The following is a 27,238-nucleotide window of genomic DNA, read 5'->3' as shown; positions in this document are numbered from 1 at the left end:
GGGGCAGCTGTGGATAACAGGCAGTCTGCACTGGCTGCCTCTTTTTTGGTTGCTCTATCTCCAGCTCAGCAAACACAGTCCAAATATGATCCAGAATCACCATGTGCCTCAATTTCCCGATCTGTCAAATGAGGATAAGCCTTGATTCCAGCGTTGGGCTGTCAGTGTTGCACTGCCACACAGGACCTGAAAGAAAAGGGCTTTCTCAGTGAGTGGGATCAGCACCCTGGAGCTGAGCAACTCCCCTGGTTGGATGTCCCCTATCCATGGTGCCTCTGCTGATTTTGGGCATGTGCTCATCCTTCCTTCACGCCAGATAAGGAACTGGCTCAGGAAACCGCATCCATCCTGCATCTCATGTGAAGGCAGATTGTTCACGGGCGGAGGAAATCTCCTGGAGAGTGAACCTTGTCAGCAAAAATGCAAATATTTAGAGACAAAGTGTTCATTACAGCAGAACTTGATTTCAGGGTCAACCCTTTTTGCAGCAAATTGTTAGCCAGCTAAAATGTTTATTGTCACCACACTCTGGCAGTTTTGACAGTACCTATCAAGTTGAGCTTGCCAGTATCTGCATACGGCTTCTCCAGCTTTCCCTCACGCAGCCATGAGAGGGATTTAAGACAGAATAAAACAGTCAACAGATAATTGGAGCTATCCCCTCCTTTGTGGAAAAGCCAGGGCTGCCATGGGCCAGGAGAGATGTTTAGGTTGTTGGTGAGATGGTGCTGGGGCACACAGAGAAATATCTTGGTGATTTTATTTATTTCAGATGCAAAACTGCACACATGGAACAATACCCCCTCCCCGCCCCCCCCCCCCCAGTCTGGCAGTGCATCAACAGAAATCAGACTACAAAGGCATGGTATTTCCTTTGGTCTTTTTCATGTGAGCCACATGGCTTCCCAGGCCCCTCAGCAGGGAACCACCCAGATATTAGTGGAGTTTCTGTAATTCTTCTCCATTCCCATTTGTGTTCTCTTCTGCTCCCCTTAATGCCTGCACAGGGATGAGCTCCCATCTCTGCACTGCGCCCCAAGACCGGAGGATGGACGAGGCCAACTCTGCCTTGCTGCTGAACAGGGTGGGGGGGAAAGGGAGACAGCAGCAGGAATTTTGGGAAAAGAAGAATTGGGGTGAGATGCTGATGAAAACATCAAGGAGTGGACAAGGTGGCTGCAGCCACAAGGTCTCTAATAAAATGTTGGGGCTTGCTCTGCTAGACAAAAGACAGCAGCTTTGCAGCTCAAGGAGGGACTCTTCTTTTATCCTGCTTTTTGCTCCTCCATGCCTTTACCTTTTCCCCCAGCTAATGCTCAGGGAAGGTGAGCCAGTCTGGAACCACTGTGAAGGGGTTTTGTTTCCTTGCTTGCTGGAGCTGAGTGAAGGCTGTTTCATCTCAACAGGCTGCTCCCAACACCCCCTAATTTGAGAACTCCTGCATGCAGGCAGCAATGGAGTTGAGTGACCTTGCTGAATCCTGGCCGCTGCAGCTGCCAGAGAACAGGGGAGGAAAAGAAAGGAGGGGAGGAGGAAGAGGCACTTTGCTGTCTCCCATTAAAGCCCCAAGAGGCTGAAGATGAGAGAGCGGAAGTTTCAAATTGCCAGAACGTAATTCTGAAAGTCATTTTCCAAGTGCAGAGCTCTCCGCAATGTCACCTCTCATCTTCCAAGGTGGGGATTGAAGGGACAATAAAGCACAGAATATTCTGCAAAGGCAGAGCTGCTAATTCAAAGAGGGAAGAGGTGCCAGTCCCCAAACGGTCTGTGTCGCACCCCTTTCTGCTGGAGAGCTGTGCAGTCAGATGTAGCTGTACAAGGGCCCAGCTCCAGCTCCTTTCCTGAACCGTATCCAGGCTGGATGCAGGACCCAGCTGGCTTGTCCAGGCCCTTCTAAGACTAAGGATCTCAAAAGAAGCCCCCCTATTCAACAGTTCGATTTTTAATTTGACTCAAACTCCTGACTTTCAATCCAATGGCAATGATAATGATTATTGAGATCATTATTTTCTCAGATCTCCCTGAGACCAGCAGATAGAGGTGTGGAAGAAAAGGTGCACTTAGATATTCACACCCCTCTGCCCCAACCCAGCAAAGGTGTCCCTCCCTGCCCTCTCTTCCAGCCCTCTGCCTGCAAAGAAATCTGGGTTACGGAGTTAGGTGTATTCAACAAGAGTTTGGCCCAGGGTCTTGCCCCAATGAGTGAATTGTCCTCTTTTTCTGCAGACTTTGCCAACAGTTATTCCAACTGCATCCCCCACTATGTTTATGAAATAACAAATACCTAAATATGCAGACATGTCCTGCTGAGATAAAATGCTTTCAATTCTCCTTCCGCTAATATCAGCTTGTCCCATCCTCCTTATTACTGGTGCCAACTGTCTCTCCAAGCACAGGTTTTTCCCCTCTCCCTTTCCCAAATTACTGGAGCTGAGACTGGGCCAGGTTTGCTCTCTTTTTGCAAATGTGCCTTTTTGCCCACCCAGGTGAGGGTGCTGAGTTTTTACGCTGACAATCAATTTTTGCAAGGTAATCCCTTCCCTATCCCACTTTCAGAAATGACACTTTTCCTTCTCTTCAGACCAGGGCTGATCCATGAAAAGAACTGGGCTTGTTTTAACCTCAGGTGATAAACTGGGAACAAGGAGTCTACAACCTGGAGACAGCACTTTGTCCTCTAAGCCAATGGGGTATCAAAGTTCAGTGCTATCCCTGGTTAGTTGTATTATTATTATTATTATTATTATTATTATTGTTATTATTATTATTATTATTATTTCCTGGTAACTATTTCCCTGCTTTTCCATCTGGGAGGCCAGTGAGAATATTGCTTTCTGGCCTGCATCCAGTTTTCTCCAGCTGGGATCAGTTCAGTCCAATGTTGCCATCTGTCCTTTGAGGCAGGGGGACATCCTCTTCCATTTTGGGCCTTGCCCAGAACCAATTCCCCCTTTCCCTTCCCCAGTGCACCCTGGACTCGACCAAAGCATCCAACAAACTGCATGTGACCATCATTAGACTCGTGCATTTCTAAATTGACTTGGGCATGTGAGAGTCCAGTGAGTGGACTGTTGGCTGTCCACAGCCAGCCTGTGGATTGCCCTCAGGGCAGTGGACTCTGTCCCCATCCACAGGGTCAGCTGGGGGCTCAGGTGTGCACAGGGTGCCCAGAGAAGTTGTGGCTGCCCCATCCTGGGAAGTGCCCAAGGCCAGGTTGGAACCTGGAATAGTGGAAGGTGTCCCTGCCCGTGACAGGGGATTGGAATGAGATGAGCTTAAAGGTCCCTACCAACCCAAACCATTCCATGACTGGGCTCCCTGGGGATGCTTCGCCTGGGGGAGTAACTGGGCTGTGTGTTCCCTTCCCCCCTGCACTGGGATGTGCCCGTTGTCGCTTCTTCTCTCCCCTCATTACCGGCGGGAGGGATGCGCGGATCCCCCGCCCGCTCGGGAGGACGGGTCCCCTTCCCCTGCTCCCCTCGCTGCTAGCCCGGAGGGGGGGCCGGGAGGGGGGTGCGCATCCCCGGGGCGGGGGCGGGGGGGACCGGATTGGCCGCCGAGTGCGCTGCGAGGATTTTGCGGCGCGGCCCCATTGGCCGCCGCCGCCCATAAGTTTTTGCTCCGGACGGGAACTTTTCCCAGGGATGATGGAGTAACCCCGGGCGGCTCCGCGCCCGCTCCCCCCGCCACCCCGGGCCAGGCAGCCACCGCCACCCGGCAAGGATGAAGCTCTGCGGGACTTTCCTCGGTTCGTAGCCGTTCGCCGGCGGATGCGGGGGGTGCGGTGGGAGTGTAGGGAGGGTATTCCTTAGTGTGTCTCCCCCGTTTCTCCTCTAAAACACTTGAGTTGCTCAATTCTGCCTGAGTCACGCCTTGGCAAAGGGGCTCGGTCGCCGAGGGCGGGGGAATGCGAGCCCGCAAACTATTCCTCCTTGTTTTATAGTATTTTGCCCCCAGTTAGGCGGTAGAAAGAGGTTCCCGAGTATATTTCGGAGCGCAGGTCTTCCGTGTTCGCGTTTTGCGAGCGAGGTGCCGGTGTCACCCCCGCCTCTCCTCGCTGCGCTCCGGGCTCAGCTGCGAAGGGGCTACAGGTGCGGGGGTGCGCGACCCCCGGTGCTGCTGCTCCGAGGCACCGGCGGGGCTTTGTCCCCGCTGCCGCGGGTTTCACCTAATTACAAAGGACGAGGAGCGAAGGGGAGGGGGGCGAGGAGAAAATCCTGTTTTCTGCAGCTTCTGGTCACAGTTCTGCTGGGGAAGGGGGTGGTGGTGGTTGGTTTGGTTTTGTGAGGTTTTTGTTTCCCCCTCTTGCACATTGCTGGATAATAAAGGGGTGAGGGGGATGTTATTAAATAAAAAGTTAGTTCGTGCCTGTTCATCTGGGTGTGTGTTTCAGCGCCCGCATTACCCGAGGCACAAAGGAGGAAGTTTTGGGATAATGCGAGGTGCCTTTTGCAAAAGATGGTGATTGCTCCAATTGTTGTTCTTCAGGGAGAAAAGTGCTCTAGATTTGGCTTAGACAAAGGCATTGCCTCTTCGGGAAGAACCCGCCCAAACCGGAGCGAAGGGGCGCGCTGGAGAGCGAGCGAAGGGTTATTAAAAGTTTTTTTGTGCCTGTGCATGTTGTTCCATCTGCCAGGGGCCTGTAGTGGGCAGGTTTCTTCGCAACCCTTCAGCTGTTCCATATACAATATTAATGCTGGCCATTTCTATTCGGCATACAACAGCACTAATTGTAGTCTGAGGCATTAAGGCAGCCAGCCCATCTGCATAGAAGCTTTCAGAAAGAAACAAGGAAAAAAAAAAAATCTTTCACCCCCAGCTGGTAACCGGAGAAGTTGGTGCCAATTACAAATGCGTAAAGTTTGAGATCTAATTTTCTTTGAAACAGACTCAAAGAAGCCAATGGAACACAGTGTGGTGGGTTTATGGCTGTGTTTACACAAGCAAATGGAGTTTTATTTTAAATAATTTCAAACTTGAAGAGCCTGATCTGAAAACACGAAGGAGGGGAAATGGCATGGAGAGCAGGGGAGGGGCGTGAAGGGAATCTGCTTTTAAAAATCCTCTCTGGGTTCAGCTCTGAAGGCGCCCTGCAGGCAGGGACTCTCGGAGCCCCCGTCTTAAAACCACTGAAGATGAAAATACGTGAACATTTATTTTAGACCTCTCAATTGCACGGCTCCCTTTAGGGAAGCGACGGCTCTTTGAGACCTGGAAACGCACGATAATTATCTTCTTCCTGAAAACAGCTGTGGAGTCGCTCTGGAGAGGTTTAGGGAGAGTGTGTGGGGGAGAAACACGATTAAAAAATGGCTGAAAAAATAGTTTAGAAGGTCGGAAGTGTGCGCAGGAGAGAGAGGGCGGAGCTGTCCGTGGTGCTGACCCGCCGCCGCCTGGAGCCCACGCGCGGCCTCGCGTTGCGCCGCGGGCTCCTCCAGCGTGGGGTGTGGGGCTGTTGCCTGAGACGGAGATTTTCTGGGGGTGAGAAGGGATTTGGGGGCTGCGAGATGGGAATTCCTGCCGCTGCTGAAGTTGGTGGCGGTGAGAAACTCCGGGGAAGGCGCCGCTTCTTTGCAGCGTTTTGGGAGGAGAGCAGAGGGAAGTCTGGCGAGTTTGGGAACAAAGAAAAGCCGAACACCCTCTCGCAGCCCAGAGCTCAGCCGGATGGTATCAGAGCTGTCAGCTGCCTTAGGGCTCGTAGGTGCGTCGCGTGTTAATAAATGCAACAGCAGCAGTAATAAAATTCCTCTCTTAACGCACGGAGAGGCACATGTGTGTGCTCATATCCATGCAGGCTGCGTGTGCTCCAATTTATGGGGGAGCACACACAAGTAAACACACTTCCCTGCTGCCTCCCTGCCGAATCTATTGTGCTTTTGTTTCTCAAGTTTTAGCATTACGGCTCTAAATGAAACAGCGGTGGAGAGGAGCAGGCAGCATTGTGAGCGGAGGGGAGCCGAGTCCACCCAGCCCTCCCTTTGATTCTATCGCGGGTGCAGAACAATGGAGATGCAGTGTAGCACCAGGCCTGCTGCCTGCAGATAAGAGTTTAATAGAATTTCTGAATGCCAAAGGTTTAGGATGTAAAATATCCCTGTCTTCGTGGTGTGTCCAAAGGAGATAGAAAACAGCTTTTCAGGAGTACTCTCTGCTGAATATCTCCTTTATGTTAATGGTTTAGGAGCACACCAGGCTGGTAAGCCATGGAAATGGGCATCCTAACAACCCCCAAAGCAGCCTCAACAGTTTAAAATTAGTATCTCTGCCACCCTCTCCTCAATAAAAGCCCTGAAATGGGAAATTGAATCACTCCTTCCTGCCATGTGCCCTGCAATGGTCTGTGGGTGAGATGGAGTTGCCGGCAGCACCTACTCCAGCCCAATCTGCCAGGTTTTGGGCAGTTCGAGAGGCTTTTCCCACTGCTGCCTGCACCTAACGTGCCCAGGGTGGGGGTGAGCTGGAGAGGAGTCTGAGGCCCTGCAGCTCTGGAGCTGGAGTTTCCCACAGGAGAGTGCATCCTCAGCAGGATTCAGCTTTCCCTGCCAGGCTCTGCCTCAGCTCTCTCAGGGCTCCTGGGGTTTCTGTCCATTTGTGAGCTCCCGCACCTTTTTGGAAATCTTCATTAAGACGACAGGGAAGTCTTAATTGTCTCGGTGATGCTGGGGATGGCACGACGGTGCGGGGAAAAGCACTGGGTAGAAAAGTGTCGTTCCCTCCCCTCCTCTCCCCAACCCGTGGGGCTGCAGCCTGCCTGTGTTTTCCCCCGCTATTTCAGAAAAGTTGCAGTCCAAGTGCTAATGCTCCCGTCTGGCAGGGGGCAGGGATGCGATGTGCTAATGCCCTTCCTGCCTCACCGTGCCGGGCTCTCTCCCCGGAGCCTCCCTCCCTCCCTCCAGCTCGGCGAGTACTTTCTCCTCCCCGGGTGGCCGGACCTCCACGAAATGAGCATTTTCATGGAAAGGCGATGCTAACTCCTGGAAAGTGTGACTCTTTTTTGGGGGAAAAGATGCAAAATGCAAGAACGTTCACTTTTCTCACTTAGAAACAATCCCTAAACTGTTTTAGCCACCGTTTTCTTTTAGGACTTTTCCTTATGTTGTTCTTCCCATCCCAACACCCATAATGTAAAGCACCTTCTCCGGGGTGAGGTTTTGTCTGCTGGGAATACATTGCGTCATTTTTAATTTTTTTTTTTTTTTTTTTGCTTTTAAGGGGAGGAAAAAAAAATTAAAATATTTATACACCTTTTAACCACCGGCTTTTGAATATGTATATCAGCTAATATGCAATACTTCCAGGTTCATAGAGGCGATAAATTTCCCAGTCTGTTCTTTATGGTGATAGGTCATCTTCCTAACCACCAATAAATATTGTAAAGTACTTTCGCTGGAGCTGTGCTAACCCAGGGCATCTGTCACTCGCTGCTTGCTGCTATTAGGAATTATTGGGCCGTACCACGCGCCGGGATGCGCGGGGGGGACACGGAACGGCGCTCGTCGCGCTCGCCGTCCTTTTGTGTTGCTGCTGTCAGAGGAGCCCCGAGCCTCGTGCATATTAATTATGAATCAGCTCGGGCAAAATCATTCACCTTCTGCCGGGTCTTGGGGAGGGGGGAGAGCGAGGAGAGAGGGGCCGGCGGGTCTGGGAGAGCCCCAACTCTCCGTGCACTCAAGGCAGCCGCTCCATCTCTCTCGCTCGCTCTCTTTGATGCTATACTGTAAATTTATTTCACCTCAGAGAGTAAACAGATATATTGCAACCCCAAGGGTTCATGGGTAGTGTATTTACAAAGGGAAGGCGCAGCAAGCCCCCTCTGTGCCATTTCCATTAATGAGAGCGGTCATTAAGTAAATGAGACATTGCCTTTAGCAGGCTTAAGAGTTCACACACTAAGGAGTATCAGATATTTAATTGAAACCAACAACCCGTCTTACACGCGTGTTACTGGTGTAGGGAAGTGGGCTGCCCTCCAAGAACTCTCCCCCCACAACCTCCCCCATGCAAATTTCATGATTGGTTTCCGTGATGTCATTTTGTAAAGGGGCAGACAATAGCTGTGGGGAAAGGTAAGTCAATATTATGTTCTTTCGCTGACAAAGGCAGATAATGCTGGCTTTTTTTCCTTTCTTTTTTTTTTTCTTTTTTTTTCCCCCTTCCTTTTTTTTTTTTTTTTTTTTTTTCCCCTCCCCTCCCTTGGATTGAGACAGAGGGGAAAGGCTTTCGGAGCACACAGTTGATGTAAACAGACGCAGGCGTTTCGCCTTTACAGCACGAAGGCTGGGTTGTTGTTTTGAAAATTGCACTGGAGAACCGAGGGGATTTTTATGATGATCATCATGCTCCTAGGTCCATCTTTGCTCGCTCGCTCTCTCGCCGGCTGCGAGACGCTAGTGGACATGTTATGCTTCTGACTGAAAAGAGGTTGAATAAGATGAGAAAGGAGGAGATTTATTAAAAAAAAAAAAAAAAAAAAGCACAACGTCGCATTCAGCCGGGAAACTTTCTGAATATTTCTGGAAGAGGATGCTTGCCGGGTTTGTGAACCGCGAGATCGGTGGATGTTTATCCGGAGGGAGGTGTTAGCAGAAGACGCTCCCGGGCGCCGGGAGGAGTTTGCGCCGGCGGCCCCGCGGCCGCGGAGCTCTCGGAGGTGCTGACGGCCGGGCGGGACCGGGGCTCCACGCGTCCCTCGCCGCTCTCCCCTCACCCCCAGGCCCCTTCCTGCCAAAACTCCAGCCCAAGTCCGGAGCTCCGCACTCCTGGGGCGTTGGGGAGCTCCGCGGCCCCCTCGCCCGGGGACGTGGGTGCGGAGGGCTGGCGGCTGCTCCCTCCTGCCACTGCCAGACTTTTCTTTTTTGTCCTTTTTTTCCCTTTCCCCCCACTCTGCTTTCCGATTATTGCCTACTTTAGAGTTCTCTATTTATAGCAGCGAGGCACAAGGGAAGTGTGCCATGTTTGTGGATTTCTCTCTTTACGTTGACCACGACAGAAATCTGCGTGTTCTTATTTTTAGCTTGCTCGGAAGAGGCTTTGCTTGGCTAATCTCTTTATCAATTTTAGCAAAGTTTGTTGTTGTTGTTGTTGTTGTTCCGTGGGTTATTCGGAGAAGGAGCGAGGGGCAGGGGGCTGGTGCCTGGGGATGTGCTGGCGCTGCCATCGGCCCCGCCGAGTTGGGCTGAGTTTGGGGTGCAGTTTGCCGGCGGGTAGGACCGACCCTCCCCGGGGAGGAGGCCCCGAAGGGGGGTCGGCACCCTCGGAGGCTCTCCCACACAAAGGGGCAGCTCGTGGGGATCAGCGCTCTCGGAGCAGGAGGCTTGGGGCATGCCCGGCTCCCCGGAGCCGGGCAGGGGAAGGGGGCAGGTTGCCCACTGCCCCCCTCGACCCAGCCGGGCAGCAGTGCGGGGGCAGCCGCTCGCCTCCCGCTATTGTTGAGCCCCCTCGCTTCGAGCAGCCGCTGAAAACAAGTGCGAAAAGCCCCGGCTAAACCTTCGTCATCGCCCTGCCGCTACTTTTAGTTATTTTTTTTTCTTTTTTTCCCTTTCCCTCTCTCTCGTTGGCTCATCTGCTGTTATTATCAGCCTTTTCCATATGGCCACTTTAATTAATGGCAGACAAAAGGGAGTTGGGGGGGGGGGGGGGGGGGAATCTAGGAATTAGAGTTTATAGTTGGTTTGTCTCTCTCTGATGCTGTCATAGAAACCAGAAGCAAAGATGCCGCCTTTCCACTTCTTTGTATGATCCTGTTTATTGTTCCCGAGCGGCGCAGATTGGAGCAGGCGCGTGTTGCAAAGCACAAACCAGCGCCGGCTGCTACCGCCGGGAAACCCGGGCACAACTTGTCCCCTTCGGCTCTTTCAAACCTGCGTGCCCTCCCCCCTTCTCTCTTCTCCTTCACCTGCCTCGGGAAGAACAAGGAGAACTTGGTTTTCCTTTTTGTTTTTTTTTTTTCCTTCCTCTTGCTTTCTTTTCTTTTTAAAATTTTTTTCCCCCTCCAAGTGATACTGTGGGTCTGTGGGATCCCCGCCGCACAAGGAGTAGGAAAAGTCTGGGAAGTTGGGTTTTTCCCTTCCCGGAAAGCAGACGGGAGCTGTCCCCTGTGTCCCGCTGGAGTTGGGGTCCGGAGCGGCGGCTCCGGCTCTGTCCCGGGTGCTGTTACCGAGCAGTCCCGGTCCCCCCGGGCTGGGCGGCCGCGGTCGGGGTTGGCGATTTCCCGGGGGTCTCGTCGAGGAGGGGCCTGGGCGGGCAGCGCCGCTTGTCCCCTGCTCAGTCCCGAGTGAGGGGTGGTGAATCCGCATCCCTTTCCCCTGTGGGGTTGCCGCCGTCCCGCGGCAGCTCTCGTGGGGCGAGGGGGCAGCGAGGGCACCTCGTGCTGTAGGAAGGACAGGGATTCGGCCCCCTCTCCTCCTCCTGGGAGTCCCGGCGCTTGGCCCGGCTGGAGGGCGGTCCCGCTGCCGGACGGTGCTTAAGGTCACTGCCAAGGGTGGCGTTGGTGACTTTGGGACGGAGGTGACCCCTCCCCGTTTGGCAGATCCTGGGCTGGAAGTGGGCGAGGACCCCCTCCCCTGAAGACCCCAAAGCTCCCCCATTCTCGCCCCACCTCCACCACCTCCACTCCCCGTCGGTCTGAGCTATTCGGTCCCTTTGCCCCCAGAATCATCCTTGTCCCCAAGGCAGGCGGAACACGAAGCAGGAGGGCAGCAGACCAGGGGTCGGGACGGCTGCTACCCCTACACTTCCCGGTTCTTGTTTTGGAGATCCGGGCTACACCCGTGAATGGCCCGGGCTGGGCTGGGAGACAAGGGCGGCACAGGTGCCTCCCGGCCGGTGGCTGCCCAGCGGGGCCGGGACTGTTCCCAACAGCCCGGAGTCACAAACTGGGGGCTGGGGGTGGGCAGGGGCAGGCGAAGCTCCGGCTCTGCGCCGCCCCCGCCCCGTCCCGCAGAGCCCCGGGAGCCGGAGCAGTTCCCGGCAGTCAGATGATGATGATGATGATGATGAGGGCAGGGCTGACTTCGCAAGACGTAGCTCGGCGTCAGAGCAGCTGCCATTTTAGCAGACAGTACTAAACCCCCTCCACCCCCCGGAAGGCTCGGCTTTGGGGTGCTGCCTCCAAACTTGCGTTCTGCATGGGACACGCTGCTCTTCTCGGGCTTTGGGGGGAGCAGTGCACCCTAAGTCAGCAATTCTCTCGGAAGCGGCTGAATGACACAGCTTTAGAGCTCAGGAATAGAAACTCTTTTCCCTCCCTGAAATCCCACCGTAGTTTTGCATCAGGACTTGAGGAGGGCAGGTGAGGTTATGCTCCTGAACCCCCAAAATCAGTCTGTGTAATGCTCAATGGTCTCTCTCTCCCTATCCGGCGAGGGGCAGAGCCCTCCTTTTGCAGCCTTGGGGGCGATTTATTTAGCAAGGGATGCTGCTGTGCCCAGCTCTAAGGCTGGGGGGACCGGGACCCTCTGCCCCCTGAGAGCAGAGAGAGAGGAAGGGGAAGCAGAGGATTTACAGTAAAGGCTGGAGCCAGGGCTGGGCTGGGCTTCCCAGAAGACTTGAAATGAGGCATGTGAAGGGGAGGGAGAGGCGGGGAAGCATCGCTTTACCACGGGGAAGTCAGATGAGGAACTTTAATGGCCGAGTGGGGTACAGGACCCACTCTTTCCTTTGCTTTGTGTGAGTTTGTAGATGGAAAGGCTTATTTTTCCAGCTGTAAACTCTATGGCTGCATTTTTAGAGCTCTTCCCTTAATGGCAAAGGGCATCTCCAGCCATCACTTTATAGCTGTTCCTCTTTCTCATGCACGGGAGCTGAGCATGGAGGATCCTTGCTGCAAACTTCCAGAGCTGGGAATACACCACTGTGTGTTACTCTTCTTTCCCCAACAAATCCCCCTTTGGGTTATTTGTTGTGCAGATACTGTTTGCTCCCTGGCTGTGCAGACAAGGAGGGAGACTGAGGTGGCCCCACACTGCAGGTTTATTTGGCGTTTTGGGAGCTGTGTGAAAGGATTGTCAGCCTGGGCTTAAGTGCCACACAGCCTCTCAGTTCCCAAGTATTTCTGGAGCTTTGACAGAGCAGAAGTTGCTGTCAACAAGGCCTTTCCATCCTTTTCTCTTCCTTTTCTCTTCCTTTTCCTTCGTTCTCCTGTGTTTTACTGGTTTCTACAAAGAATAACTCTACCCATGTACCCATGCTGGTCTTCCTGGGTGTGTGGTGCAGAGCCCACTGGTGTCTCTGACACCCTTAAAGCTGGATTGTGAGATACTTCCCATCTTCAAATATTTTGTATCAGTTCTGAGGCTGTTTACCTTTGCAAAGTAGAAGTTTGATCCATAGCCCAGGCCTTAGAAAGGAGAATCACGGTGTGAATAGAGAAGTGGGGTGATAAGCACAGGCTGTGAAAAGTTTCTGGAGTGAAGAAAGGCCCCAAAATACCTTGTTCCTAGAATGAAATGAATTTATGTGAGAGTTTCTTCTCTGGGATCTGGGATCCAGGTAATGAGCAATGACAAAGAGCAGGGTTAGGACATCCCTTCAGCTCTCTTCAGAGATGGGAGGGGGGGAATCTGTCCCCTCCCACTCCCCACAAATATTTTCACCAAGGAGAGAAGGGCTTTATGGGTTTATATTTGGAGTTTCCCCTCTTGTCAGGTTAATCTGTCAAAGGGGATTTCTGAAAGTGCAGCGTTTGCCCTTGCCGAGCTCAGGAGCTGCTTCGCTGGGAGCAGCTGTGTGGTGGCTTTGCCCTTTGGGACAGGGCTGACACACAGAAGGTAAAGAGAGCTTTCCAAGCATCTCCTCCCCATGCAGCTTCCCTGGGAGCAGCAGCAGGGGAGGGTATCCCTTGGCTCCCCTGAGCTGCTTTCCCACAGCACCTTGCCTGGCAGGGAGGTTGTTTCTGCCCTGGAAATGGCTCAAGTTGGGCATTGAGGTGAGGACATCTCAGGGGCAGGAACATGTATTGAACAATTATGCTTAAAGACTGTAAATATTAAAAATCACCAGAGTGGAGCAGATCCTCAAAAACTTGAAACACTGTGGATTTTCTATGGACTCTTTCATAGAAGGCACAAGCCGGAGTTTTTAGGAAAAATGGCAAATATACACCCCCAAAATGAGTGGTTTTCTATTGTTGAGGTTACTCATCCCCACACTGCTCCTGTGAGGCCTTGCTGAGGGTTTGCAGGAGTGGGTGGGGAGGCAGAGAAGCTTTCTGGGTGGGAGAAGTCCAGACAAACACACTGACCACTGTCTGTGAAATGTTCTCTTGAAGCAGGAGTTTGCCCTTTGAGCAGCTGTACAGTGAACAGCTCCAGCTCCTTTCTAAATCCATGGACCCCCCATGCTACAGGAGCCTTTGGTGAGGCAATGCCTGTAGGAAACTGATCCAGCAGTGCCCTGGATGGATTCAGCACTGGGAATTGCGGCTGGTTTTGGGCAGACCCAAGAGGGAAAAGGCAGATGTGGCTGTGGCTTGTTTATGGATGAGTGGAGGGACAGGAGGTGAGCTGGGGCTCCATCCCGCTGCCCTGCTCCTCTGCTGCTCCCATCAGAGCATCCTGGAGTACCCACTGCCACACACACGTTCAGGTCTGACTCAGATGCCAGGAGTGTTTTGCAGCAGCAAGGAAATGAATTAGCTGGGAAATCTTGCCCAGGGTGGGGTGGTCTGGTGTGAAAGGATGTCAGGAAAGGGAAATAGGGAATTCCCAGGCGTAGTTTAGTTGAGGAAAAAGTGGCTGGGATCACCTTGTTCTGCCAGCTGGGCTGTTCCCAGCAATGTCAGAGCAGAATGCTGAAGTGCCACGCTCTGCAATGCTCTGATTTTCAGTTTGGTTCGGTTTAGGGAAAAGGAAAAAAAAAGGGAAAAAAAATTTCACCTAAATTAAAATACTTTTGATCTTTGTCTTTCATTGAACTCTTTGCTTCAGAGAGAATAGATTAATAAACACTTTCAAATTGAAAAACATAGTTTGGAAAGGTTCCCCTTTCATCTTTAACACAGAGCTTTAATGCTAACCTGGGTATGAGTCGGCTGTTCCCCCATTCCTTTTCCCTCGCTTTTTTTTTTATCTTAACAACAATAACTTTGCTTTTATTGTGATCATGCTGGCCTTTACTGGTCACTTTTTATTCTTTCCTTTTTTATTTTGAAGTCAGCATGTTAAAAAAAAAAAAATCGCAATGTTATTTTAATCAGACCAAATGAAAGAGCAAATCAGAGCGAGAATTTTAATCTGCCCCAAGCAAAACTGCCTTGTACATCTGTCATGTTGGGATTAGTGGAACTCTTTAAAGAAGCTGAAGACTTTTTAAACAAAGTATTAAACATTTGTGACCTGATTTCCATTCTTACAATATTCTCATTAATAAGAGCGCAGGCTGAAAAGACATCTGTTAGGTCCTATTTGTTTTAAGAATATTAAAGACTAATAAGAATATTGGAGGGCGGGAGTGTGTGGGGTGTGTGTCTCAGAGCTGCAGTTTTCCAAAGTGATTTTGGGTCTAACTTCGTGTGTGGAAGGGGGAAACATAAATCTTGGACCTCAAGTTGGATGCTCCATGTTGTTGTTCGTGGTCAGTTTAGGCTGGTGGTGCTTGTGTGAGGCTTCCCTTTGGGCTGGGAGCTTTGCCTAGGGTTCCATCCCTGCTTAGGGAGTGGAGAAGGGGAAACTCTGCCTTTCCAAGATAAAATGTAGGCTGAAATGTTGCAGAAGCAGAATATACAGCACAGCTCCCATGTGTGTGTCGCCTGCCCTCATCCAGTGCTGCTTTGGACCAGCCAGGAAACAGAGTAGGGAGGGAGTGAAAATGTCCTTCATGGGTCTGCTGCTTGCTTTTTGCTTGAGGGGAAGGCTGTTAAAGTAAATGGCCCAGCTTGGACCCCTAAGGAAAAAATAAAGCCAGGCATGTGCTGGGTAAAGTACTTGCTGAAAGAAGCCTTCCCTATTAACGTGCATATATGGTTTAAGAGAAGGTTGCTGTCGACTGCAATCTTTGCATCTTGTTTATGCTTGCTGGGTAAAATATTAACTAAAGCATCTGAACATAAAGTTCTGGTGTGAAAGAATATCAGCAGGGGAGAGCCATATGGTGCCAGGCTGCTAACAAAATACCAAACGCTGGAGATTCCTTTTTGCAGAAGCCTGAAAACTCTCGTTCCCATCCATAATACATGAGTTCACGCCTTTGATTACTCCAAACATTAGTCCAAGCAGTGCGGGCGTCTCTTTGGAGCTTACACAACTTAGGGCACGCCGTGCTCTTCCCCCCTCTTCCTTTACATAAAAGAAATCGATGTCGAGCTGTTAAGATACAAATATCCAATATGCTGTAAGACAATATGTTTCCGAAACTGCTGCGTAAGCTGCCTTCCCTCTAATTAAATATAAACTGCAGTAGAGACTCAGCTTTCTTCGTTCCTCTGCTTGAAATTGTTTGGCAAGCGTGTGGCTCTCCCTAGGACAGCATCTGCAAGTGAGGTTGGTGCCAGTTTTGGGGAAGCCTCTCGCTCCTTGTGGGTGCAATCAGAACCTTTCTGATCGATGCTGAGGGCTGTAATCGTCTCTCTGAGCAACAGCTCCCAGGCACGTTTATCTGAGCCCTCTCTGCAAGTCCAGGGTCGGGTGCATTCAGCAGCAAAGGATTCAAACCCAGCATTAGGAGGATCCCCTGGTGAATATTATTATAAGGTACAAGAGATGGCTCTGGGGGAGCTTTCTTGCACACAGTATTTAAAAACCAAGTTATTGCTGGCAAAATCTATAGGTGACAGTCTGAGCACTTTTGAAAATCTTTTCTCTTTTTTCAAACAATCCCTTGAAACCAACAATTTGACGTTGAACAACTCGTGCTTGTCACTGAGTGTGGCTGGTTAAGATGTGTGGTGAGCACCCCATTCTCTGAGCACAGAAACACCTCCAGAATGCAGAGAAACCTCCCCAGCAGCTGCCTTTGGTTAACCCACATTTCAGAGCTGGAGCATTTCCCTGCTCCTCATGCTCTCCAGCCTGGGTGATGCAGCTCTGGGGGGTGGCAGGCAGTGGCTCTGTGGCAGCTGTGGGTCTGGGGCCAAAGCTTGCATTCAAGTCACCTGTTTCAGCTCTTGGCTATCCAAACTGTCTTGGAAGCACATCAGGTTTAGCACCTAAATGCAGAATTAGGCTTTCCTTTCAGCACTGGCTCTTCCCACTGTGGCTGTGTGGGCGATACAGGGTGATGGGATGGGAATTGTCAATGCCAAAACCTTGCTGGCTGAATGTCTGGCAAAAGTTTTGGGGCAGGGAAGGGTCAAATCTGCAATACTGTGTCCCAAAGAAAGGCTGCTCTGGTGAGCTGCTAGGATAAGTGAAGGTGTCAGGTGGGCTTTGAGAAAAGTTGTCTGATTTCAGCCTAAAACTGCCTTCTAGTGGGGCCTAAAGCCTAAACTCAGCCTTTCTGGGGAACATGTGTCCAGTCCTTGCTCTGCACACAAAGCCCCAGTGCCTGTGTGGGAATGAGAGGAAAATAAATGAATTCACTTCCATGGCAAAGGAAAAAAAAAAATCTTTATTTGTAGGAAATCAGAGTCCTTGGGTGGATGAGATTCTGGTTAAAGTTATGTTGGGCAAAGTTAGCCAAACTTGAGTGGCTTTGCAGAGAGGAAAGAGTTCATCCCTCTAAATGCTGATGTGGCCATGAGCACGTCTGGAGTCCCAGCTTCTCCTGCTTGTGCATCCGTTTCTCTTCCATAATTCTGAAGCTTTGCATCTAGTGAGCTTCTGGCAAGTGGAGTTAAAGGTTTGTTTGTTGCCCTCAATATTTTGATGTAATTAGTCAGTGAGCAACTCGCTGCTTTTGCCCAGAGAAACGCGCTCTCCAAGAACACAAGTGACAGGAGAGGATTAATAGCCTTCTGGAGAGAGCTGCTCCATTTTTTATTTAATAAAAAAGAAAAAAAAAAGAAAGTGGAGGGGAAAAAAAAAAAGCGTGCCTGTGAGCAATGTTGTTGCTTTAAAAAAAATGACATTCGAAACGGTTAACTCTGCCTGCGGTGTCTCAGCAGAGCACAGAGTTGTCAGCTCCTGTCCCACATTCCCTAGAAACTTCCAACTCCCTCTCATCATGGAGCAGCTTTCCTGGCTCCCAGGGAGGCAGGTGGCTCTGGCAGGTTGGCTGCTCCCTCTGCACTCACCCACCGAGCAAGGACACCCTCCCAGAAACGGGAGGATTGGGAGAAAATGATTTGGAGGAGAGAGAAACTTCCAGCTTGATGGGTAGAAGCTGATCCTTGGCTGTGGGGTCTGAGGGTACCTGTGGGACTGTGTGGGCTTTCCCTGCTCCTGGCTCAGTTTTGGGACAAAACCGATGCAGCACAGAGGGCTCAGCCCATGAAAGGAGCTGGAAGTGGGGATGAAAGCTGCTCCAAGAGCAGTGCCCATGGGCATCCAGCTGCTGCCTCACCCTCCTCCTTGTTGTCCCTGCACTGCATTCCCAAGCAAGTGAAGGCTGCAGGAAGGACAGAAAGGTATCACTCGCCTCTATTTAATTTCAATTACACAGAGCCCGCAGGAGTGCTCAGAGTGGTGCCAGCAGGGCTATAAACTCAACATATTTGATGATTCTCCTTTTTTTCAGGCAAATGGTGCACAGCAGCTGGCCCATTCAACAGCAATAATCCTGGGGGGCTGTGACACTCGTGCTGCAGTGGTGACTCCTGTTTAATGAGCTGACCCTTCAGAAGGCATTAATTGCCTCATTTCGTGGTGGGCAGCGTGGCACCCTGTGCCTGGCCCTGGTCTGGGGGTTCTGGCTTGGTTTGAGTGTGCCAAGCCTGGGAGGGGGATGCTGGTGGGGGCTGAGAGCCAGCGGGCACTGAGCAGAGCTGCCTCATACCCCTGGGGAGTTGTTGCTGCACGATGATCTCACCTCCTTTTATGCCTTATTGCTTCTGTCTCCCTGACTCCATATGACACACGCTTACGTGTCAACTTTTCACTTCTTATATGGCAGCAGAGAGAAAAGGCTTAATATCATAAAGACAAGCTGGCAGCTGGGAAGTAGTCCATTTAGTCATCTAACTTTGCGTCAGAGGCACTGCCAGCCCCTTCCCTGGCTCTTCCAGGCAGCTTCTCCCTCCTCTGCCCGACCTGGTGTCACATGTGGTAGAAATCCCTGTCAGGAAAACACCTCCTTGAGCAGACACTGTTGATGGACCCCAGTCCTGTGCTGGGGGCAAGGAGGTTTGTGTTCCACAAACACATCTGCATGCCCAGCTTGGGCCAAATTTGGGCAGAAACAATGTGGAGTTTTGTTTTAGCTTTTGGGGTTTTGCAGTTGTTTTTACCCAGAACCTACAGGGCTGAGGGTGAGGTGCCACAGCAGATTCAAAGTAACTTGGGCTGTGACAGTCAGCACTGGGGCATCTCAGGAGGTTTGGAGCTCAGAAGGAACTCAAGAATCATTGACAGCTAAATCTATGGATAGCTAAAGTGGTAGAGGAAAGACCAGTTCATATTTCCCATTTCTTCTACTCTTTCCCTGCATGCTGAGGAAATCTGTATTTGCTTCTCAGAAGCAGATACTGAACACTGTGCTGCTCCATCCCAGGAAGGTTGTCTGTAGTGGCCTTTTTACATTTGGCTTCCCCTCAGTGCTCAGCCTTGTACCCCCCTGTGCAAGCACCGTGCTCAGGCTCTCTCTTCCCTTATCCCTTAGTTTCCAAGCTGATGATAGAGAGGTTTGGATGCAGTGTGTCAGATACTCAAGCTGGATCAATGCCTCCAACTCAGTCTGTTTACATCCATCCATGCTGGGAGTACTGCCCTGTGCAGGCTTACAGCAGCTGTGGGGAAGGGGACTTTGGTTTCAGCACTTGCTGACGCCTCCTTTCACCCCTCAACTTGTTGGGGTGGGCTTGTGTCACCAGTTTGGGGGGACGGCCCTGTCCCCATGCCCATGTTTGAGGAGATGCACAGAGAGCTGATGCCGTGACTGCTGCTGCCATGGTGGAGGTGGAAGCAGCACTGTGCTGCTCTCCCCAGAGGTTGTCCCAACAGCTGGGAGAAAGAGAGGTGAATCGGGGGAGTCTTGGAGCTGAAATCCTCAACTCTCATTTGTTCCTCTGAATCATCGTGGCTCCTTTCTCACCAGCCCCTTCTTCAGCCACCCTTCTCCTTGTTCCTCTTCAGGCCCAGGAGTCCTAATATTGCCCTGGAGCCCCTTGGTACAGCAAAGAGCACACACAGCCCTAAAGGTCTTCCCAGACCTTCTCAGGTGGGGAAGGACATCCGTGCCCAACACTGGCACTGCCAGTGGACACACTCCTTGTTCCTGTTCTCACCCTGGCTTACACAGGTTGTTTTCCCACTCCCGAGGGCTCCTGTGCATGAGCAGCACCATGGGAAGGGTTTTACAAGACTCTTGCAGCCTTACCCTGAGCCATCAGGTGGTTTCCTTCAGCAGCAACGCGTCTCTGGGCTGCTTCCTTCCCACTGGTCCAAGACATGCTTCTCCAAAAGCATCTCCAAGAATTTATGTGCACTGAATTCTCCTGCTGGTGTTTCGACACGTCAGCTCCACAGAGGCTTTCAATTTGGTATGAAAAGTAATTATTGCCAGGGTGCAGTTTAGCTGTTGTGTTTTACAGTGCTGGTAAGGTTAAAAGAAATAATAATAATAATACAAGAAAGACTCAGCCAGAGTAACCGCCTGCAACATGCTATTTGCATTTTTAAGGAAATACTTCTTTGAGACAGCTTGGGTGAAAGGTCGGCATTTGCATATAAATGGAAAAGAAAGTGTGTGATGCTGGAAGTTACATCTATATTATTTTCTCAGCAGTGAGCTGCTGTTCTGGAGATTAAGGGACGCCGTTTGCATTTGGCTTTTGTTGAATAGAGAAGGTACCAGGAAAGGCAAATTAGAACAAAATAATGAGGGAAATGTGCAAGAAGAAAGAAGCAACATCCTGTTTCTGGGAGATGCTCTCCTGCATGCCTGACACCTCCCACGCCTGCTTGTACATGCGCTGGGCACGCGTGGATGAGCGTGGCTGGGAATGGCTCCCTTTGCATGTACAAAAGGATGGATGCTGGAGAGGGTGCCAGTGGCAGGAGTGGTCCCTGCTGTGAATAAGCCTGGCAGAAAGGAGGATGACGGTGCTCATCATTTGGAAGTGATATGCTGGGGCTTGCTTGATTTTTTACTTTTTTATTTTTTAATATTGTTATTTTTTCTTTTAATTCAGGCTCAGGTATGTTTGGAGAGGAATTATCAGCCATCTCAGTGAGGTTCCTCCAATTGCAGTAGGAACATTCACACTTAGTGGCTGGCAGGGCCAAGGCAGGAGGCAGAGAAATCCACAACTCAGGTCTTGCTCTTATCTTGGAGGGGTCTACATTGGCCAAGAGATTTTCCAGGCCCTGCTGCTGCCCTGGGCCTTGGAAACACCAAAAGGATTCTCTGGTGGAGAACCCCAGTCTTTGTTTCCCCTCTTGTTGGTGGCCTCGCTCACCACACTCAGAGCAGCTTTGTGCTTTGACAGCTCCCCCACGGAGCTGGGGGAAAATGGGATGTTGAACAATGTTCACTCTTTAATCTTTTTGATCAATACTTAAGAACACCGTGCAGACAGCAGCGGTGCTGTGGGCACGCAGCTTTTGTTCCTCTCTCGAAGAGTACACAAGTGGTACAAGGGTGGAGGGTGAAAGCCACCTTGTTTTATACCTTCTGCTGTGTCCTGCTGCTGTGCACTGTGCTGCTGCCACTCGGTAGGAAAAGAAAAAAGGCTCTAATAAAAACTCTTATTAACTGGCCATGAACACTGGAGCATGAATATTGCTCTTAATGAGGAGACGCCGCAGCCTCATTTGCTTCCCTGGCATTGTAGGCGCACAGGGCTTTGGCTCCTGCAGCCCTGGGTGATACAGAGGGTCAGGATGGAATGTTGGTCCTTCCCTAGAGCACAATTTGGTGTGCAGAGGTGCTGGGCAGGGGTGCAAAGAGGACCCCAGATGGCAGCACAGCCATCACCAGGGTCTGGGGATGCCAGGTCCCACAGCAGGGTGGTGTCTGTACCCGGCTCCTGGTGGATTTTGAGCTTGTTAATGAACCCCACCACTGAGGGTTTTGCTCCCTCTCCAAGGACCAGTTTTCCATGCTTCTTCCCATTGCAGCGTGTTTTTGTGTTTGGGAAATTTGAATCTTTTTGTGATTCAGCCAGTTGCTCACTGTCCTGTCCTAGGGCTGTGGGGAAGGGATGATTCCCTGTTCCCATCAAGGGCCTGACAAAGAGTTCAAGAGCATTCGAAAGTGCCAGGTATGACAGGACAAAGCATGAGCTGGCACAGCTGAGGTGACCACAGGGGCTGACACAGCTGCCTGGGCAGCCAACAGCACCAGAAGCAGGATGAGCCAAGAGGTGAGGTGGCAGGGGCTGGGAAGAGGAGTGTGAGTCACTGTGCTTCAGGCAGTGCTGGAGGAGGGAGCTGAGGCAGGGGATGCTCCCTGGGCTGCAGGAATGGCTGGAAGGAGAGGGGCAGGTTCTATGTGGCTGGAAATGGGGAAGCAGCAGCACGGTGCTGGCAGTGCCCTGACCTCTTTCCTTTGGCATAGTGTGGTGCTCCCCTCCGGTGCCCTCTGCCCCAGGACCCGCAGAGCTGAGCAGGCTGTACTTTGCTGTCAGCACCAAACACCTCAGAGCTGTGCTGGTGCTGAGCCTGTGGCTCAGCAAGGCACGCTGTACTACAGGGGGCCGTTTGGCAGGGAAAGCACTAGAAAGGCTTGTTCCTACTGAAATCAAACCCTTCCTTTCCTTTGGGTAAGGGGAAAATAAAAGGTCAGAGTGCGCATCACAGATTTCCCGACATCACAGAGTGTGGTTTGGGAGCAGGGTGGGTTAAGCCAGCACTGTGTTTGTTGGGGCAGTGGAATCACAAATGCAGTTCACTGGTGCAATGAGTTGTTGGGTCTCTGGACAGCCATGTAGTGCTGCAAGGCACCCTCTGGCTCTGTGCTGCCGTGAGAGGAGCCACGGCTGGGAATGACGTGGGGATAAGGAGCAGAGAGCTCATGAGCAAACGTTGTGAGCTGTGTAAACACAGCCATGGGGTCAGGTCCCCACAGCTCAGCCCCAGCTGAGGAGGAAACTGCTCATGACCCCTCAATTTTTCTTTTTATAGAGATTACAAACTCTTTGGGACTTGTCTCAGGGGTGAACAACAAAGCTCAACATCCCCATCCCTGGAAGTGTTCAAGGCCAGGTTGAATGGGGCTTGGAGCAACCTGGTCTAGTGGAAGGTGTCTCTGCCCATGGCAAGGGGTTGGAATGAGATTATCTTTGTCTTTTCCAACCCAAACCATTCAATGATCTCCCTGGTGATTGCCCAGCTCCTCTCTAAATGTGATAAGGAAAAGTATCTTTAGGCCAGCAAATGAACAAAGTAGAACCATAATCCAGCCAGCCATGCTACACCTCCCATCCATATATCCCATCTTAACTAATTATTAAATCATATTTGCTGATAAGTATGAGATGTAATATCTATTACACAGCTGTTAAACCTCAATTAATATGTTTTAATGATCAGTCGTTTACTGTGCAATATACAATTAACATCCGGTATTAGATCTTAAATTAAATGTGTGTTTGGGAAGCTAAATTTGCAGCACTGAACACAGCCCTGCTGCAGTAAACAGAGATAATTGCCTGGAACCAGCAGCATTCCTGTGCCCTGAGAGGGGGCTAAACCAACACTCCTGGAATCGGGGATGAATGCAGGAGAATTGCTGAAGAAGCTGGGTTCTACTTTTTCAGTATATTTTGATACCTACAGAGGTTTTAATTCCTTTCCTTTGGAAAAAAGCACCCTGATGCAGAGCTACTGTGTTCCTGCAAGTGGGAACGTTGAGCTGCGTGGAGTGCTGGCTCACAGGGGTCTTTTCTTGGCAAAGGTTGGGCAGGAGCGCGGGGCAATGAATTGTGCTGAGTCCTGGGAGCTGTGTGAGGGCATTCAGTGCTGCAGTTTGGAGCTGAGACTGAGGCCTTAAATCAAAGAAAAGGCTCATGTTACCTGCCAGCAGGAATGCTCTCATTGTACCAAGGGCTGGGGGCCATGCAGGGAAGTAAATTCACTTCTTGGTGTTCTCCAGGCAGTGGCCACAGAGCTGCATGTGTGGGCAATGAACTGCAAAATCACAGAATCACAGAATGGTTTGGGTTGGAAGTGACCTTAAAGATCATCTTGTTCCAGTTCTTTCCAGTCAGGGACACCTTCCACGATTGCAGGTTGCTCCAAGCCCTGTCCAACCTGGCCATGGACACTTCCAGGGATGGGGCAGCCACAGCTTCTCTGGGCAGCCTGTGCCAGGGCCTCCCCACCCTCTGAATAAAGAACTTCTTCCTAACAACAAATCTAAATCTTGGTTTAGTTTTAAGCTGTTCCTCCTTATCCCATCACTATTTGCCCATGTAAAAAGTTGTTCTCCCTGTTTTCTATAAAATGCAGGGGTGTCAGGCAGCCAGCAGTGCAGAGGGGTGCAGCAACCCAGGAGTGGCTTCTCCAGATTAGAGAAGGTGTAAAATTTGGTTTTGAGATTTTTTTTTTTAATTCACATAAAAGTTGGGGCCACAAAATTCTCCCTCTGATCCCTTGCACGGCTGCAGTGTCTGCTCTGAGAAGTGAGCCCACATTGTCTGGTGGGATTCTGAAGGACCCAGACTGTTCCCAGCACGCTGCTGCCTCGTTAACTCAGGATTCACCTTTCCCATGAAAAATGCGCCTGAAGAAAAATGAAGAAAAATTTTCCTCCCTTCCTTTTCCTTTTCTTACACTTGGAGGAACAAATGAAGATTGATATGTTTTCCTCCTAGTCTTTCAGTTTAAATATGCAGTGATGCATCTTATGAGGAAAGGAAGCCTGCACCCCCCCACGTTTTCTCTACAGAACCTTCCCCTCACCCCATCACTTTGCTATAGCAGGTGTAACCTCTGCAGAGATTTGGGGACAGGGCGGGGCTGCAGTGGGGGCTCCCCTGGCACTGTGAGGACATGTGTGAGAGCTGATTGTCACCAGGAAGCCCCCTCCTCGTTTTCTAGTCATCCTCACCCCAAAGCTTCCTATGAGGTTTATTTTTGGGGGACTTTTTTGTGATTCTTTGGAGGGTTAATTTTTTTTTTTCTGGCAAATTAATGCTTTCTTCTCTCATTGGAAATGTAAAGTAAAACACATGTTAGTCTGATTAACGCTCCAAATTGCTATGGTCTCCCTCCCAAGTTTCCACATCATCTTGTTTGGGGTGGATGAGGGCGACCCAAACATTTCAAGGAACTGGTTCTTTAGTACCAGGATTCCACACAACTTGCAGTGCTTTGGCTCACAGCTGTAGATATCCCAGAAGGGGACAGATAGATTCAAGGTCTGGGAAAGAACACAGTTTGGCAGAGGATGGCGGTGGCTTGTCATAAATGTTGATGGGGAAAAGCAGCCTGTCTGAGACTCCAGTGTGTGCTCCAGTCCTGAGTGGGTGGATGGTACTGAGGAGGGAGCTGTTGGGGGAAAGCTGGTGGTTTCCCTTGGGATGTGAATGCCAGGCAGTGATCCATCAGACCAGCTGAGCATCTAGGTAATTTTCCAAGGGGTGTGGATGCAAGTGCTCCAGGCTCTGAGCTATCACTGTCCCACCTCAGGGCCAGGAGGGGGACCCCAGAATATGCCATTCCCTCTGGGATCTGCTTCCCATGGGCTAGAAAATGTATTTAAGGCAATATCCCCCACCTCCTCGTGGGTGGCCCAGGCAGGGGTTAACAGATGTGTCCTTCACATAACCAGTGAGCTTCATTTCTGCTGAAGCCAGGATCCGGAGGGAGGTGGAAAGGGCAGAGCCAGCAGTGCAAGTTGATCCTCCCTGGAGACCAGATGCATTTAAGCAGCATGGAATAGAGGAAACCTGATTCCAGTGTTGACAGAGCTGCCTTGGCCATTCCAGCTGGGCTGGGCAGAGTGACTGGAGCAGGCTGGAAGGCTCTGAGCTGGTGTGGCCAACACACCTTCAGCCTGGGCAAGGCTCCGTGCCCCAACACTCAGTCCCTTCCTCTCCTCTTGCTTAAAGGGATGAAGGCACGGGACTTTGGGATAGGGCCTCTGGCAAGGACAAGCTGGCACCTTGAGCCAGATTTATGCACAGCAGCTTCCAGGATTCACCCTTTGCCTGTGACTTGGGCACACATGAGAAAACAGGCCCAGAGAGGACGAGTCTGCATGTGTGTTGCTAGTTTTTCCTCCTCGTGGTTGAATCTTGTGACCTCTCAACCTTTGAAAAATCTTCTGAGCTATCTTTGGGGCTATCCAGGATCCATTGTTTCCACAGTTTAACCCTCTCTCTGCTCCTGCCCCCACCGCATCCCGTAGAGGATGCTCCTGCTTTAGAACGTGCTGTTGGGAGAAGAATGCTGAGGGAAATGCTTTAGATAAGCAGGCAGGCAGTGCTGGCCTATGAATGTGCTATTGAAACATCTTTATTTCTTATTTTTTTATATTTTCTCCCTCTGTTCTCCTTTCTTCTGTCCATTTCTAGCTTCTTTCCCTCATTTTGCTTGGTTTTCATCATCTGCTTGGCCATCTGTGCCTCCCCACTCCCTTTCCTCGGAGTTTCTCCAAAGCAGAATAATGTTTCAGCAAGTCTTGGATTTTGTCTCGAAGCCCTGAGCCTTTTCTGAAGGTCCAGGCTGGAACACAGTGCTTCAAACAGGATTTGGAGTCTCTAACACAAATGATTCTCCTGTGACACTTTGAAAAGTCCCCCTGGCTGCCCTCCTGGCTTGAGAACAGCTGTTTAAGGACAAATACATAAAGGTGACTTTGACAGTCACCTAACTTAGGAACCATCTTGGATGTACATCACCCTAAAATTGAATTATCCCAGTCTTCCAATGTTAATTTTCAGCTGTTAACAGCATGTTTTCCAGCTGAGGACCAAGCTGAGCAGAGTTGCAGCGCTTGGGGTAGGCTAAGGGTGGAAATTCTTTATGGTTGGGGCTCTTGGCCTTGGCACAGAACCCTGGGGTCCTGCTTGGGACATGGAGGCCCTCAGGATTTGTACGGCCATTAAAGAAAGCAGGCAGGGAATAAATACTGCATTGCCACCTCTGGTTGATGCTGCTGATGGGATGCTGGGCTGACTCTGGGTCCTGACCCCATGCTCCTCTTTCCCTCCTCAGAAAATGAGTTTCGGGGTGAGCTGCTGAATCAGAGGTGGACCTGTGGAGAGAAGATCAGCAGCTGCGAAGGAGCCGCCGGCCTGCACGGCGCACACATCAAGGTGAGCACACAAGCAGGGACTTTTTAGGACAGTGACCCCCCCCACCCCATGTGTTGGCCATGGGATGAGGGCCACATGTGCTCCAGCTCCTTATGGACCAGCTGCTCCTGGGGGAATGGGGCCTTTCTGGTACCCACAAAGTGATGGGCAGGACTTGGAAATCTCTGTCCCCTTGCTACAGCCAAACCTCCTGTATAGTGAATCCGGGCAGGGAGGGCTTCCAGCTGTCAAAATTTGGCTTGGAGTCCAGATATTTAAATCCTTGTCTTCCTCTCCGGTGCCATCCTTCAAGGGTGGCTCAGATCTGGGTATTTAGGTCACTCCCAGGCTTGTTAAAATAGGCCCTTTCTCCAAGGCTCCGGCTGGTCGGAAGGAGCCCCTTGAACACCAGGTGAAGCTGTGGTGCCTTTGGAGGGGACAAGCGAGTCATTCATCCCCACCGGGACCCTGGACAGCTCCTGGGGCTCAACAGAGCCACTCATTTACTGCTGCAGCTGTGGCTGATGAAAGAGGTACAGCCAAGGCTGTCAAACCTCCTGGCAGATTCACTCCCAGCAGATTAGGAAGCTTTAATTAAGCAGAGAACCGGGCTGTTCACTACACAAATGGCACTTCCTGTCCTATTTTGGCCTCTCAGTAGTGAGGCACTGTCTCCAATGACTGGATGGACCCACCTGGGTGATGAGGAAGCTTCCTTAGGTGACTGATGTTATCAACTCTTCCTGTATCCCCAGATAAACCAAACCCTGGGAAAACCCCAAACCAGCAAAAATCCACTCTTAAAAACATCCTTCTTCACTAACAAGCTGTCAGCTGCACGCAGGTGTCGCCAGGAAAGCTCACACCTTCTTAGAAAGCAGAGTAAGCAGTTGTTGCTATATTTAAAATGAGCTCAATTAAGGCTTTTCTATTGAACCTGCCAAATAAGCACTTAGGTTAGATTTA

The 27,238-nt window shown here is 50.9% G+C and overlaps 1 protein-coding gene across 6 annotated transcripts in view; it reads left to right on the top strand.

Annotated features, from left to right (window-relative positions):
* The first annotated feature begins 3,637 nt into the window (after positions 1-3,637).
* The window catches only part of MYT1 (myelin transcription factor 1), a 64,797-nt gene continuing 41,196 nt past the window's right edge, over positions 3,638-27,238 (top strand). For 3 of the 6 annotated variants that reach the window (XM_042047080.1, XM_042047070.1, XM_042047060.1), the window contains exons 1-2: positions 3,638-3,748; positions 26,193-26,293. In XM_042047080.1, coding sequence (XP_041903014.1) covers positions 3,724-3,748; positions 26,193-26,293 — 126 coding nt within the window. In that variant the 5' untranslated portion in view covers positions 3,638-3,723. Of the gene's footprint in view, positions 3,749-7,809; positions 8,067-8,127; positions 8,651-26,192; positions 26,294-27,238 lie in introns of those variants that run through there. The other 3 variants (XM_042047101.1, XM_042047108.1, XM_042047090.1) reach the window with 3 other exon arrangements.

The sequence above is a fragment of the Corvus kubaryi genome, unplaced genomic scaffold (genome assembly GCF_017639235.1).
Source record: "Corvus kubaryi isolate FWS band 111438036 unplaced genomic scaffold, C.kubaryi_AGA036_p1.0 134, whole genome shotgun sequence".
Lineage (NCBI taxonomy): Eukaryota > Metazoa > Chordata > Aves > Passeriformes > Corvidae > Corvus > Corvus kubaryi.
This window is presented reverse-complemented; position numbering and strand designations above follow the sequence as displayed.